At 37.2% G+C, this 14,939-nt stretch overlaps 2 protein-coding genes across 4 annotated transcripts in view; one reads left to right on the forward strand and one right to left on the reverse strand.

Moving 5' to 3' along the window:
• The window catches only part of LOC126830957 (zinc finger protein 816), a 402,542-nt gene extending 394,778 nt beyond the window's left edge, over positions 1–7,764 (reverse strand). Inside the window, exons 1-3 of one of the 3 annotated variants that reach the window (XR_007684049.2) lie at positions 7,656–7,764; positions 2,955–5,829; positions 1,037–2,874 (exon numbers count right to left, since the gene is read on the reverse strand). Coding sequence is in view for 1 of the 3 variants with exons in the window: in XM_050561517.2 (XP_050417474.2) it covers positions 3,140–5,752 (2,613 nt within the window). In the remaining 2 variants the exon portion in view is untranslated. Of the gene's footprint in view, positions 1–1,036; positions 5,830–7,655 lie in introns of those variants that run through there. The other 2 variants (XR_008788963.1, XM_050561517.2) reach the window with 2 other exon arrangements.
• Positions 7,765–7,784: 20 nt separating this feature from the next.
• Positions 7,785–10,986, forward strand: LOC130013993 (ATP synthase subunit g, mitochondrial-like). Its single transcript, XM_056102674.1, has 3 exons — positions 7,785–7,924; positions 8,813–8,973; positions 10,721–10,986. Exons 1-3 carry the CDS (start codon positions 7,864–7,866, stop codon positions 10,835–10,837), a joined length of 339 nt encoding a protein of 112 aa, XP_055958649.1. The 5' UTR covers positions 7,785–7,863; the 3' UTR covers positions 10,838–10,986.
• The last annotated feature ends 3,953 nt before the right edge of the window (positions 10,987–14,939 follow it).

Here is a 14,939-nt window from a genome sequence, read left to right on the forward strand (position 1 = left end):
GTAAAAATTATTTCCTATTTAGTGTAAATGGGTATTAAAATGACTTAAGTATACAATGCACGCGCCATTCAGCCAATGATTGACGCCGCGTGCTGTGACAACACGTGTTAAAGGCAGTCGTCTTTTACAGAGATATTAGAGAAGACTCGTAATTCTCTGTGAAACAGATTGATATAACGAGTGGGAGGTAGTTAAACCCTATAGTTGGCTATATAAGGAGAGAGAGAGAAATGGGGTTTAACGTCCACTCAACAAAAACTAGGTCATTTAGGGACTAACACATGGTTCAATTTTATTTCAATAATTCGCTTGCGCGTAGGGGTCTTTAGCAGTGGGAGGAAACCGGAGGACCCGAGGAAAACCCACGAGGTTGGACAGGCGACCCTACTCCTTGTCACGTACAAATGGGGAATCGAAACCCCGCCAGTTGACTCAATGACAGACCGTATGATACAGCGCAGCACTCACGTGCTAACCATTCCGCCATCCAAACCCCCTGAAGTAGTTAACCGCTAGAGCTGGCTATATAATGAGTGCGAGGTAGCTAAACCCTATAGCTGGCTATATAAGGAGTGGGAGGTAACTGCAACCTATAGCTGGCTATATAAACATACATTATGCAAGAGCTAAATCTGCCAATTGACAGTCTTTATTTAGGCTTGAAATGTTTTCTAAATTATTAAATAGACATTAATTAACTTATCCAGGCCAAAATCAGTTCTCGATGGAACAACCAGTACAGTGGTTGAAATTATTGCACAGGTCTTGTCAAACCTTCAGTCTTGTCAAAACTTCAAAGGCTAATATCTTCACTCGCAATAGAGTAATTTGAATGAAATTTTCAAATTATTCATTTTACATTATCTATTTTGGAACTATTATAGCAAGAATGGCTAGCTCTTTATCTAATTCTAACATAATGTATCTTAAGGAGTTGGAGGTAACTACATCCTATAGCTGGCTATATATCGAGTGGGAGGTAACTACATAAATTATATCAATTAATAATACACATTTTATAATACACATTTGAGTTTTATTCAACAGCAAATAAAATAAAACAGATATAATATATAGAGGATACACATAGCTAAGAATATAATATAATTTACAATATCCGCCATTTAATATCTTATGTAAAATGATTAGATCATTTTTACCGTTCTTGCAGTGAAATTTGCAAATACACCTGTCAGTTAAATTAAATGCAATAAAATTTGGTGTTTTAATGAATTCAACCATAAAACACAATAAATACAGTTAAATTGATAGTTTTTATACAGGTAAAAAAAAACAAAATTTGATTTATAAATTGAGATAATGCTCAAAATTGTTATATTCTTTGGAAAAAATGTCTTACTGGTCTAAAATAAACAAAATACACAACAAACAGACCCTAATATACAAAACGTATCACAATCTGATTAAAATACAGGTCCATATTTCATTTCGATTTTTTATACTTTCCATGAAGATCTGACCAGTTGTAGTGGAAGGTCGCGTCAGAGGTTATATGAACGGCTTTTGACCCTATCATGTAAGACAATTGATTAACCAATCAACGCTGATGTTTCTAGTGGGTTACCCACAGTTCCGAGCACCTCACGCCAAAAACTCACCGTAACAGACTGTTTCGTAGGCTAATCCCTCACATCATCCAGAATGCGGGTTATATAACAACTCTTCCAGATCCTAGTGTAGTAAAGACAAGTAAAATGAAAATTTGAAATATAAAAAACGAAAGAAATAGGATTTGTGTTTTAATCTGATTGAACGTATAAAATATAGGTAGTAAACGACAACGTCTTTATATATTTCTAGAGAAACTAACATGCAATAACTGGTAAATATAATGTATAAGCTTAATTATATATCAATATTGATCCATGACAACAAGTTGACTAAACTATATAAAATATAATAACAAATCTTTCACAAAACAAATACCAGTCAAATAACATCATGCTATATCCATTCAAACTATAGCTTCATTTAGTTATTTATATAAGTAGAAATGCGTTACACGCTTACTATTTCCAGAACACCTAATGACACTTTCCTGGAGTTCAATAGAAGTCAATGTAATGTTATGTTACATGTACCGAAAGACTGAAATTGGATTTAACATCCTATGTTTCCTAACCAACCGGGGAGTTGGGTAGCCGATTGGTTAAACGTGTGTGCTTTAGATCACAAGACCTGTCTTTGAGTGGGGGAGCCATGGTGGCTAGATGGTTATGACGCGGGCTCGCTAGCCTGGAGGTCGGATGTTCGATCCCTGCATTGGCCGAGAAAGTTCATGGAGATTTTCCGACGTGGCATTTTGGGGCGTGTCTATTAGGGGTAACCCATCGCACAAACTGTCTGGCAGTGGTCATTCATGATTCCTGTGGTCGTGCTGAACAACTCCAAAGCTGTTTTAGGTGGTACAGATTTCAGCTAATCTAGCCTAGCTGTGGACTGGAAATTACATAACTCTTGTCAGGGATACTCTACCACTACAAATGTCTGACAATTACATAGCTCTGTCAGGGGTAACCCACTTCTAGAAATGTCTGTTACAGTGTTTCTATAACATCTGAAGATGTACGGTACACTGCTGTACCATTTTCATGTGGTACACTTTTGAGCTAATCTAGCCTAGTTGGTGTGCATGACATTTTGGGCGTGGAATACCACACCCACCACCAGAAACCCGGTAGACTTACATTCTGATGATACCAGATATACATGCACTGATAACATAGGAAAAAATTGGTACACTTTTCAGCTAGGTTGGTCCCCTGGGCTCCCGGTCTAATCCTACTGGTCTGCTCCAACTGGGCTAATGAAAACGGGCATGTGCCATACAGTGTGCTATGAGGAAAATTTTGCCTGGGCAGCGGCACTACGGCCTACTCTTATATCGAATTCCACTTGCCAAGGGATCTTTTATGTGCATGCCAATGTTTTACGTCCCATCTGAACGACTAGACGGCTGTCCTTGTCAGGCATTCCGTCCTGCATCACTGACAAGAGGAAACCATGTCTGAAAAAATACAGGGATCGAACCAGGGACCTCCTGATTAGTGAACCAGCACCATCATGTACTTCACCAGGGCTTTACTCTTGAAATAAAATTTGCAACCTTCAGAAATGTTTATAATTGCTGAAAATTGAAATTTTGTTGAACGTTATAAGGTACAAAAGTTGGTTTTTGTACTTGTTTTAAACAATGCACAGTATGTTGTTGGGCACTTTGTTTATATGCAAAACATCGTCCGCAATTTTTACAATCAAACGGCTTATCCCCAGTGTGGACACGCATGTGGATCTTCTTGTTGTATTCTTGTCGAAACATTTTACCGCAAACTTCACACGAGAACGGCATCTCGCCTGAATGAAGCAGACGGTGTCGTTTAACATGCTTACGACACGAGAACCGTTTTCCGCATTCCTTACACAAGTACGGTTTAATGCCTGTGTGAGATCTCTCGTGGTATTTTAAACTCTGGGAACGAGCGAAACATCGTCCGCATTCTTTACACATATAGTTTTTTTCTCCCGTGTGAATTGTCATATGTTTGCGGAGCGAAGCGCGACACGAGAAAGCACTTTCACATAACGTACATTTATGTGGTTTATACCCCGTATGGATACGTTTATGCATGTTTAAGATGCTGCTCTGACTAAAAGCTTTACCACATGTGTCACAGACGTACGGCTTCTCACCCGTATGTGTTCGATGATGGGACGTCAGCGTACTCTTCTGACGAAATTGCTGACCGCAGAAATCGCACTGGAAGTTTTTCTCCGGTAAATGTAACAGATTATGTTTTTTCAGACTGTATGGTGTCTTGAACTTTTTGTCACAGAGTGTACATGGGTAGGGTTTTTCATCCGAGTGCGTTAACTCATGTTTATCGCGAACAGATATCGTCACAAATTTCTTATCGCACTGTGAACAAGCATACGGCAAATTTCCCGAATGACACATCTGATGATACTTCAATGATGTTTCGTTCTTAAACGTTTTGTCGCATTCCGTGCATTCGTATCTCTGATTTGCACTGTGACTTAATACATTGTGTTTGTTTAAGCTTGTCTCGGTTCGAAACATTTTAGGACAAGTTGGACATTTGAAAGGTCTTGTAATGTCGTGAGATCGCATGTGCAAGGAGTAGCGAAACTTTCGTCTGAACGAAAGTCCACATGTTTCACAAGTATAGATCTCCTCAGATACGGACGGACGCTGAGGAGATGTTTTTTGAGTTGCTGATTGGCTAGTTGAAGAAGGTTTGGTGGTCTGTGATTGGCTAACTGAACTGTGTGGAATAGGTTTTGACGATTTCGAGGATCTGACATGGAACGCTATATGTTGTTGTAAGCCATTGTTAGAATTAAAGGATCGATTACAAACATCGCACGTAAACTCTGGTATTTTATGATGAATTCGTTTGTGAAGAACCAAGAGACGCTGCGTTTTAAAAACCTTTTCACAAACTTCGCAACTCAACTGAGAGTTTTCTTTGAATGGCACAAAGTCTTCGTCATCCAGATCGGATTTACTTTCCGATGGAAGATCGCAATCTTCCTCTTCTGAAGTTTGATCAATATCTGAAAGATTGAGACTGTCTTTATATACTCTTGATTTCGATCGGCAACTTCTGAGGGATCTTTCTGATACTGCTGAGGGAGATTTATTTGTATCTTTTGAACCGTCTCGTCTCGATGGTGTATACGCTGAATCATCGGATTGACTGGATTTTTGCGGATTTGATTTGTTTCTAGAACTAGTACCAGAAAATCGCTTCAGCCATTCACTCTTTATGTCAAGAAAACTACCTTCAGATTTTTTACCCGAAGAAATGTCGTTAACTGATGATTGATTGCTGAAATGGATGTCCAGATTTGGGACAATATTATCGTATGTTGAATCGTGCTGCAGAGCGGCCATATTCATCATCTCCTCATCTTCGAAACTCAGTTTACCAGTCTTTCGTCTTTGTATCATATTTTTCTTCCAGACGTTAAGAAGTGCTTCAAACGGTCCCGACTGAGTGTTAGCTTGTTGGGATGTCATACTGTTCTTACATATTTCCGATATTGTGTGATTTAAATGTAACATTTCGCTGATCAGTCTATTACAAATATTCGAGAAATTCTCCTGTATTTCTCCATCTTCGGATAAATTCTGATTTAAATTCAACAAATCTTGGATCAGTTGTATATTCGAAGGGAAATTTTTTTCACACAAATTAAGAATTTGTTCATAACCAGATTTTTTATTTCTGATGGACTTCGCCAGAATATACTCTGGTTGGTTTTCTACACCTGTACCAGTTTTGATTTGTTCTATTGAGTCAACCAGGGTGGAATCCGCTTTAAGGTCAGATGCTTGTGGCACAGTCACGACATCAGTTTCTTCATCTAGATTAGAATCACTGTTTAGTTGAGTCGTATTACAGTCCGTTAAATGTACGTTTTGTATCGTAGCTGAAACTACTGGTCGTGGTTCCATTTGTCCCGAGCTTTCATTCAGCATAAACTCTTCATTTGAATGTGGTAAAATGTCTGTTTTTTGTTGAAGCATGATTTTATTATTATCTTTAATCAAATGAGAATTAGTATCAGTTGTAGGTTGAAGATCACAGGCATCTTTCACTGATGTACCGGGCAGAGTATTTCCAGTTGACGTTATATTTGAAACTGTGTTAAACGGAATCTCTTGATCTTGTTGGAGACTAGCGGGTGTGCTTGAATTATTTGACATCTTCCCCAGCTCTACGGCAAAATTTTGGATTGAGAAAACTTAAAACATGTATCCAGTTTATTTCCTTGAAGAAAAGCCTGTAAAAATAAAAACATTCATTATAATCTTAGAATTCGATACCACAATATATTATTAGCAATCTGGCTCTGTGATCTTAAAGAGAGAGAGAGAGAGAGAGAGAGATGGGGTATAACCTCCACTCCACACAAAGTAGTAGGTCATATGGTTCAATTTTATTTCAATAGGTCGATTGAGTGTAAGGGACTTTAGCAGTGGGAGGAAACCCACGAGGTTGGAAAGGCCACCCTACTCCATGTCATGTACAAGTGTGGAATTGAAACCACACATTAACGATTCAGCCACCCAATGCCCTAAAGAACAAGAAAAGTTGTGTCAGGTGTTCTGAAATAGTAAATTAAAGTTATTACTACCCACATTTGAAGTTATAGTTTGGATTTAGATTTGGGAGATCAGAAGCTAGGTGCTAGGAAGAATGTGAAAGAAAAATATGGTTTAACATTCGCTCAGCACAAACTGGGTCATTTCATGGACCTTATAATACAATGGTCATTTCAGGCCAGACATTGTGCAATTTATACATGTATTTCAATAATTTGCTTGTGCTTAGAGGAGATTATCAGTCTGAGGAAACTCACGAGGTTGGGCGGAGACTCTACTTCCAGTCAAGTACAAACCTGGGATCGGAACCACCCCGCTTGACTCAATGGCAGACATTCTGTGTGTGTGTGTGTGGCACCCTGGACCTTTTAATATTATAAGGTCCACAGCACCATAGATAATATCCTGTCATTTAAAGGACAATATTTGTGTCAGTCATTATCACATATGATAGAACTAATTAAACACGTTCCAAATATAATTTTAACACAGAGATCATTGCTACGATAGCTGAGTAATACAGGTTTCCTGAATCGGAAGTGACGAACGCCAAAGGAAAACACGAGTCATACCTCTATATAACTGACTGAAGTGATGAGTGATAACAGATACATGGGCAAATTTCTGCTCACTAATAATTCCTTCCAAGACCTAAAGTTGTTGTGTGAGACTGTGAGAGAATATCTGACAATTCATAAAAAGAATTGACTGCCACTAGATAAGAGAACACGAAAGAAAAACAGAAAAAGGTCTGTACATTACCATGTTTTTATAAGGTATAGAATGAATATAAACAAGGGAATGTACAAATATTTCTATATTTTTCTTGTGTTCTCTAATGACATTCATATACAGTCCCATATAACAACTTTTGGTCTTCGAAGGAATTATTAGTGAGCAGAAATTCGGCTTTGTATCTTTTATCACTCGTCACACCAGTCAGTTATAGAGGTATGACTCGTGTTTTCCTTTGGCATTCGTCACTTCCAGCTATCGTAGCAATGATCTCTGTGTTAAAATTATATTAGGAACGTGTTTAATTAGTTCTATCACATGTGATAATGACTGACACCAATATTGTCCTTTAAGTTTCAGAAGATGGTCTATTTTAAGGTCCATGGTATGGTGTCATTCAAGTTTCAGAAAATGGTGGAATTTGGTTAACTGAGTATTTTAATTTGCAATCTCCAGACCAGTAAGCGCCTACAGATGAAATTCCTGGAACCCAAAGAGGTGTCAACATGCAACTGTGATTGCAGAATCGTTTCATGAATTTTCTTTCCTCAATCATCAGAGCCATGATATATAGGCCTATAGGCCTAATGTAAAGGTAGGCTTCGTAGTCAACCAATAATTAATTAAAAGATAATTTATTTATTATTAAAACATGCTTAGCTGTACAACGGTAGCAATGCCAATGATGAAAGATTCTTGAAAATAATACATTTTTGTTTTGCGCAAGCAGAAGCTATTAATCCTGCTCAAATTATGTTCGGCTAATTACCTAGTGCCTGCACAAGAGAAATTATTATGCATGAATGAGTTTAATAATAATCAAAACGCGAGACGTTCTTCTGTTTTGTCTGGGCTCCACTTCCTGTTGACAATCGTGGTGTAAGGGGAATAACTCTTGTTTACGGCGGTTACCTCCCTTTCACAAAAAGTCCGGACATGCGCTCTGAAAAATCGTCAGTCCGACCTTGAATATCAACATGGCTCAAGCAGCACAGAAAGCCGGCGGTTTGGCCACGAGATTAGTGAACACAGCGAAAGGTATACGTCTAAATTCAACCAGAAATCTTTCTTGTTAAATGGTTCACTTTATAAGATGGGCATTTTGTAATTTCCGTGCGTGTTCTAAAAAAATTTTTCAAGAAGAAAGGCGTCTTGTTGTTGACACTAGGCTATTGAATGATACTACTTCAGTACTTGTGTAACTTAGTAGAAACCATTTTATGATTTATGATTTATTATTATATTTAATATTATTTATAACCATTAACCACTGCAGCACTGCATGCTACTACTGAGTGACAATGCCTATTCTACCCTAATAAAGATTTTGTTATTATTATTACCTGGCAACGGTACCTATTCTGTCGACAATCTGTGATTCGAGAAGACGTTTGGAGCTTCTGGTTCTATCTGCCAATAGCTACGGTATAATGTTTGTATCGTAAACTCGTGGACACATTAGCTGAATGATTCGGCCGAAGCAATCGCAAGATTGTAGGATTCATTAGCACATCACCACTCATATTGATGTCGCGTGTTCGATCCCTGCATTGGCAGAGAAAGTTCATCAGGATTTCCCGACGTGGTTTCCTGACAAGGACAGCTGTCTAGTTATGTGGATGGAACAAAGACCGAGATCCTGTGTATACATTGGCGTGTACGTAAAAGATCCATTGGCAGTTGGAATTCGATATAAGAGTAGACCAAAGTGTCGCTGCCAGGGCAAGATTTTCCTCATTGAACACTGCATGGCGTATGCCTGTCTTCATTAGCCCAGTCGGAGCAGAACAGTAGAACGTTAAACCCCATTTCATTTCATTTGTATATTGATCTGAATGAGCATGATAAATATTATAAGGTTGTGACTGTGATATTAGGTTGTTTTTGTTGGGGCAATAATACAGAAAAGTTGTTGGGTTTTTTCAGGGATTCAAAGTTACAGTACACCCAGATTACAGACATTCTGGAAATATGCTAAAGTAGAACTTCGACCACCAACTTTATCTGAAATGCCACAAGTTCAAGAGGGAATCAATAATATTATTGTATCAGCTAGGACTGGAAAGTGGAAGAAATTTACTGTTAAGGTATTATAAATAAAACTATAAATTTAATATTATCAGAGAATTAAGTTGCCCATTAAAATATTCTACTGAACAATTTCACAATGAATCTGTCCATTAAAGATACATTATGTAAGATTTAGATAAAGAGCTGACCATTCTTGCTATAATAGCTTAAAAATAGATAATGTAAAATGAAAATATTGAAATCACTTCATTCTGAGCCAAGTTATCACCGTTCACTTTCCCATTTTTAAGTTAAATTTTTAAATGGAGAACCTTTCTAACCTAGTTAAAATCTTGAGTATTCGATGCAATCGAGAGTTGATTATGGTTTGAATAAGTTAATTGATGTCTAATTAATAACTGAGATAACATTTCAGGGCTAAAGAAAGACCTGCAATAGGCAGATTTAGCTCTTGCATAATGTATGTTTAAATCTGTACTGCACCAAAGGCTCGATTTTAGAACGAATCTGTCTATAAAACCTGTAGGCCTACCTCCATCTACCAAGGGTTCTATTTCAATGTATACAGGAAGTTACATATACATGTATGTCTACATGATCAGCCCTGGTAAATAATGATTTTAGTACTTGTCATTTTATACTTGGTGTCAGATGTTTATTAAAAACACAGGAAATAGATAAGATGACAAGCAGCAGAGGGAATGTACCAGACAGCATGAAATTGTGCTTGACAATGTAACAGGTGCTTTTGTTTGGTTTCATGTGCTACGGTGACTAAGTGAGTAAGACGCTGACTCGTTAGCCTGGAGGTTCAATCCCGGTCTTTGCCGAGTGTTCCATTGGGATTTTCTGGTGTTGTTTCCCCTTGTCAGTTGTGCAGGACAGAGTGCCTGACAAGGACAGCTGTCTAGTCGTTTGCATGCAATGATAAACTGAAATCCTGTGTACGCATTGGCTTGCATGTCAAAGATCTATTGGCAGTTGGAATTCTGGATGTAAGAGTAGGCTGTAGCGCTGCTGTCCAGGAAAAAATTTCTATCCTTGCACACTCAATGGCATATACCCGTCTTCATTAGCCCAATCGGAGCATAACAGTAGGACGTTAAACCCCATTTCATTTCATGGGGCCCAGCTTTCTGACCTTTTGTTTATGGCATGTGCTTTATGATAAGTTTGAAAAAGTTAAAATTTGCCATACTACAGGGTACTACAGGGTATCTGTAACACTGGAGTCAACTTATCAATGAACATTCGAAAAGTAAATTCATTACTAAAAATCTGAAGTGGCAGCTGTAACTTCAGATAAGAGTGTTACCATAGTTACCACCCAGCAGTCTGCCCCTTTAAATTCATAGATTTTTGTACTGTACTGTAATATAAAGATTTCGTGAATGAGTGTATTTTACCTGTTCATTAACTAAGAGTTGCTCCCCTTGTATCATGGACTGACAGTGTTAAAAGACAAGCAAATGAAATGTGGATTAACGTCCTACCACTCTGCACTGACTTGGCTAATGAATATGGGGATACAACAGGTGAAACGTTAAACCCAATCTCTTGTCCCAGAAATTACGACTAGACACTTTTTTCCCTTCATTCTCCACCACCAACCAGGGCAAAGCTGGAAGAAAATGCCAAGTAATTTTCACTGTAAACACTGAAAGGTTATAGTAGTACAGAATAGGGTTAACTTGAAAAAATTAACAGAATGCTGATTAATGTCGGGATTATTTTGTATTTTTCAGTAATCCTTTATCAGAACTGTGATTTTCTAAAAGTTATTTTCTGTTTGATATTTTTCAGGAATCCCTCATCAACACTGTGATAGTTCTAGAATGCATTTTCTGTTTTACTCTGGGAGAAATCATTGGTAAACGTAGTGTGGTTGGTTATAATATACCCGGAGCTTTCTATCCATAAAACAACCAATCAGCAGACACCAACAACAAACACCATACCATTTTCGTTTCGCGGACTTTATCTATATATAGACTGTGTGGTGGAAAGAAAATCGTCAAATAGTCCGTTATATTGTACTGAATATTAGATTATAAAATAACTTAAACATATATCTCTTGGTTTGTATTCATTATAGAGTAGCAGTGGTTGAGTTGTATGGGCACTGCACCCCGAGTCGGATGTCTTGCGGGGGGGGGGGGATCTTGGGTCATGGATGGACTGAGAAGCAGCGTAACACCTGTATTGCTGACAAATAAAGTATTACACGAAGCCCGCCAAACTTTTCTCCGGTAACATATACCAATACGACATTTATATCCAGTGAGCTATTGCGTACGATGCATCCGTCGGTTTTATCTGTGTCCATGTTCGGGTCAAATTCATGAAAACTCATACAAAAATTTGCAATCAGGTTGTCTTATACATGTTTTCCGGTCACAGATTAACGTCGGTTTTCCCAGATTGGGCTTACCAGAAATCCACGCGGCATGTAGGCTGAAGTCCATCCATGAAACTATTTAATTGTTTTTCGGACAATTAGTTTCATTATATATAGCAATCATTGTGAAACTAAATCGGAGAGATTTTGTTATTCGGACAATTAGTTTCATTGTATATAGCAATCGTTGTGAAACTAAATCGGAGAGATTTTGATTTGACAGTTTTTATACACCCACATTTTCATGTGGACGTATATTGTCGTCGCCCTTGTCCCGGACGTCCGTCCGCCCACAATTTGTTTGTGGACTCTCTACAGGTCACAATTCTTGTCCGATTTTGACGAAACTTGAAATATAGGTTTATCCCCAAAAGATCTCGACTGCTTTCGATTTTGGCATGTATCGGATCGAAACATCATGGATTATGGCCGATGTTTTTACGAAAAATCACGTTTTTAGCTTGTGGACCCTATAGAGTTCACAATTTTTATCCGATTTTGTTGAAACTTGAAATATAAGTTTATAACCCAAAGATCTCGGTTCTTTTCGATATTCGCGCATATCAGACCGTAACTTCCTGAATTATGGCCCCTGATTGTACGAAAAATCGCGTTTTTAGCTTGTGGACCCTATAGAGGTCATAATTTTTATCCGATTTAAAAATAAAAACGTATTACATCACCGTTACACCCTAAGGACGGCCGAGTTTGAATTTCGTGAAAATCGGCCCAAAATTGACAGACAAATGGCCGCCGTTCGTTCTCAAACTGAAAAATATAGTATATCAAGGTTGTGGACCCTATCGAGGTCACAATTTTTATCCGATTTTGATGAAACTTGAAATACATATTTATAATCCAAAGATCTTGGCTCCTTTCGATATTCGCAGTAGGACGTTAAACCCCATTTCATTTCCTTTCGATATTCGCACATATTGGATCATAACTTCCTGAATTATGGGCCTTGGTTGTGCGAAAAGTCGCGATTTTAGGATGTGATCCCTCTAGATGTCACAATTTTTATCCGATTTAAAAAACGTTTGAATATATCACTGTTACACCCTTATGATGGATGAGTCTGAATTTCGTACAAATCGGACCAAAACTGCCGGACAAAATGGCAGCCCCTCGTACGCAAATATTGTAAATATATGGTATATCAAGGTTTTGGACCCTCTAGAGAGAGGACACAATTTTGATCCGATTTTGATGAAACTTGAAATACATCTTTATAACCCAAAGATCTTGGTTCCTTTCAATATTCATGCATATCGGATTGTAACTTCCTGAATTATGGTCCTTGATTTTACGAAAAATCACTTTTTTTTAGCTTGTTCTTTGTCCATCTCTTGCAAAATGTGGTCGTATCTTGCATGGCAACCGCTTGTTACATATTTTTGAAACAGTTTTTGAAGCGTTTTGGTCCTGTTCGACGTTTCAAAGTAAACGTACGGTGCCAAGACCACCTAAAGATAAATAATTTTAAATGTTCCTATTATTAATTAGAACAGATTTGGCTTTAGTTTTTATATTTTACACTGACAATTATTTCTTTAAATCTTCCTAGTGCAAAAACGGAAAATTTGACATTTTGAACTCCGGGTCATTTCTTATATCTATATTTTCTGGGGAACTTCTCAAATAATAATTTTAATTTTTCTATGAACGAACGGCGTAATAGGACTTCATTTGGGTTTTCAATTAGGATAACGAAATTAAATAAAATGGGGTTTAACGTCCTACTGTTCTGTTCCGACTGGGCTAATGAATACGGGCATACGCCATACAGTGTGCTATGGGGGGAATTTTGCCTGGAGAGCGGCGCTACGTCTTACTCTTATATCGCATTCCAACTGCCAATGGCTATTTTACGTGCACGTCAATGTGTACACGGAACCTCGTTTTTTTTTATCCCATCCGAACGACTAGACGTTGTCCCTTGCCAGGCCCTCTGTCCTGCATCGCTGATAGGAGGAACCACACAGGAAAATCCCGATGAACTTTCTCGGCCAACCCAGGGATCGAACACGGAATCTCAATGTTAGAGAGCCAGCGGCTTACACACTGAGCCACCGTAGATTCCAATTAGGATAACGCCCACTATAAATGGCGGAAACAATTGCGAGAAAGCTATCTTTGAAATAATTAGAAACAAATTTGTCTATTTTAATCGAACGGAATTGTGAATTGTTCAGGAAGATTACTGAGACATATTTATAATTATCTAATTAAAATTGGCGTATTGTTACACGCTTTCTGATTGGATCTGATTAAATTTTAATGAGGGATTCGTCTGGGTATTTATTTTCACGGAAACACGTCCATTAGCTTTTTGTTGTGGTAATAAAAACCTCCACAATATCTTGTCCACAATCTAGGTATAATTTAGCCGACGGGTTTTGTTTCACAGCTCGGGAAGTTATCGAAGAAGTAATTGCTCTAAATGTTATTAATGGCGTATTAGCTGTAAATGTTATTCATGACGTAACAACTCTAAATGTTATTCATGACGTAACAGTTGTAAATGTTATTAATGACGTAATGCGATAGACGGTTAATAGATGTTTTCCGTAATTTATATTTAACATAATTAATAAGTAAGGATTAAAAAGATGTTTCATTAGTCACGTGTAAAAATATTTACAATGCAAGGTCTTTATTATCAATTCTAATCTAAGGTACTAATATCAATTTTAACCTAAGATACTGATATCAATTTTAACCCAAGATACTGATATCAATTTTAACCTAAGATAAGAATATCAATTTTAACCTAAGATAATAATATCAATTTTAGACCTTAGATACTGTTATCAATTTTAACCTAAGATTCTAATATCAATTTAACTTAAGATACTGATACCAGTTTTGACCTACGATACTGATATCAATTTTAGACCTAAGATACTGATATCAATTTTAACCTAAGATTCTAATATCAATTTTAACCTAAGATACTAATATCAATTTTAACCTAAGATACTGATATCAATTTTAACCTAAGATTCTAATATCAATTTTAACTTAAGATACTAATATCAATTTTAATAAAAGATACTAATATCAATTTTAAGATACTAATATCAATTTTTAAGATACTAATATCAATTTTAAGATACTAATATCAATTTTTAAGATACTGATATCAATTTTAACCTAAGATACTGATATCAATTTTAAACCTAAACTACTAATCAATTTTAACTTCAGATACTAAAATGGACATTAGCCTGAAATATTATTATTATCAATTTTAATCTATTTAAGATATTTATAGCAATTTTAACCTAAGATATCAGTTATAATCTAGGATATTAACTTTTTGGTTACCATTTTAGTTCGAAATGAACTGCTGGGAAAGACAACTCTGCTTTGAGAGAATGCATAAGTATATAAATCAAATTTCAGCAAAATCGATGGAGGCCGGAGCGCAACTGTCCGAGCAAAATGTTCCTCATATATATAGCACACTGTATTGCGTACGCCAGTCTTCATTCGCCCGGCCGGTGCAGAAAAGTAGAAAATGAAATGGGGTTTAACGTCCAACTTTTCTGCTCCGAACTGGGCTAATGAAGACGGACATACGTCATACAGTGTGCTATGGGGGAAATTTTGCCCGAACAG

The sequence above is a fragment of the Patella vulgata genome, chromosome 8 (genome assembly GCF_932274485.2).
Source record: "Patella vulgata chromosome 8, xgPatVulg1.2, whole genome shotgun sequence".
Lineage (NCBI taxonomy): Eukaryota > Metazoa > Mollusca > Gastropoda > Patellidae > Patella > Patella vulgata.

Coding starts and splice junctions, on each gene's coding strand:
- LOC130013993 (XM_056102674.1), top strand. CDS start 7,864: ATGGCTCAAGCAGCACAGAAAGCCGGCGGTTTGGCCACGAGATTAGTG. Junction 7,925..8,812: donor ATTAGTGAACACAGCGAAAG/GTATACGTCTAA, acceptor GGGTTTTTTCAG/GGATTCAAAGTTACAGTACA. Junction 8,974..10,720: donor GGAAGAAATTTACTGTTAAG/GTATTATAAATA, acceptor GATATTTTTCAG/GAATCCCTCATCAACACTGT.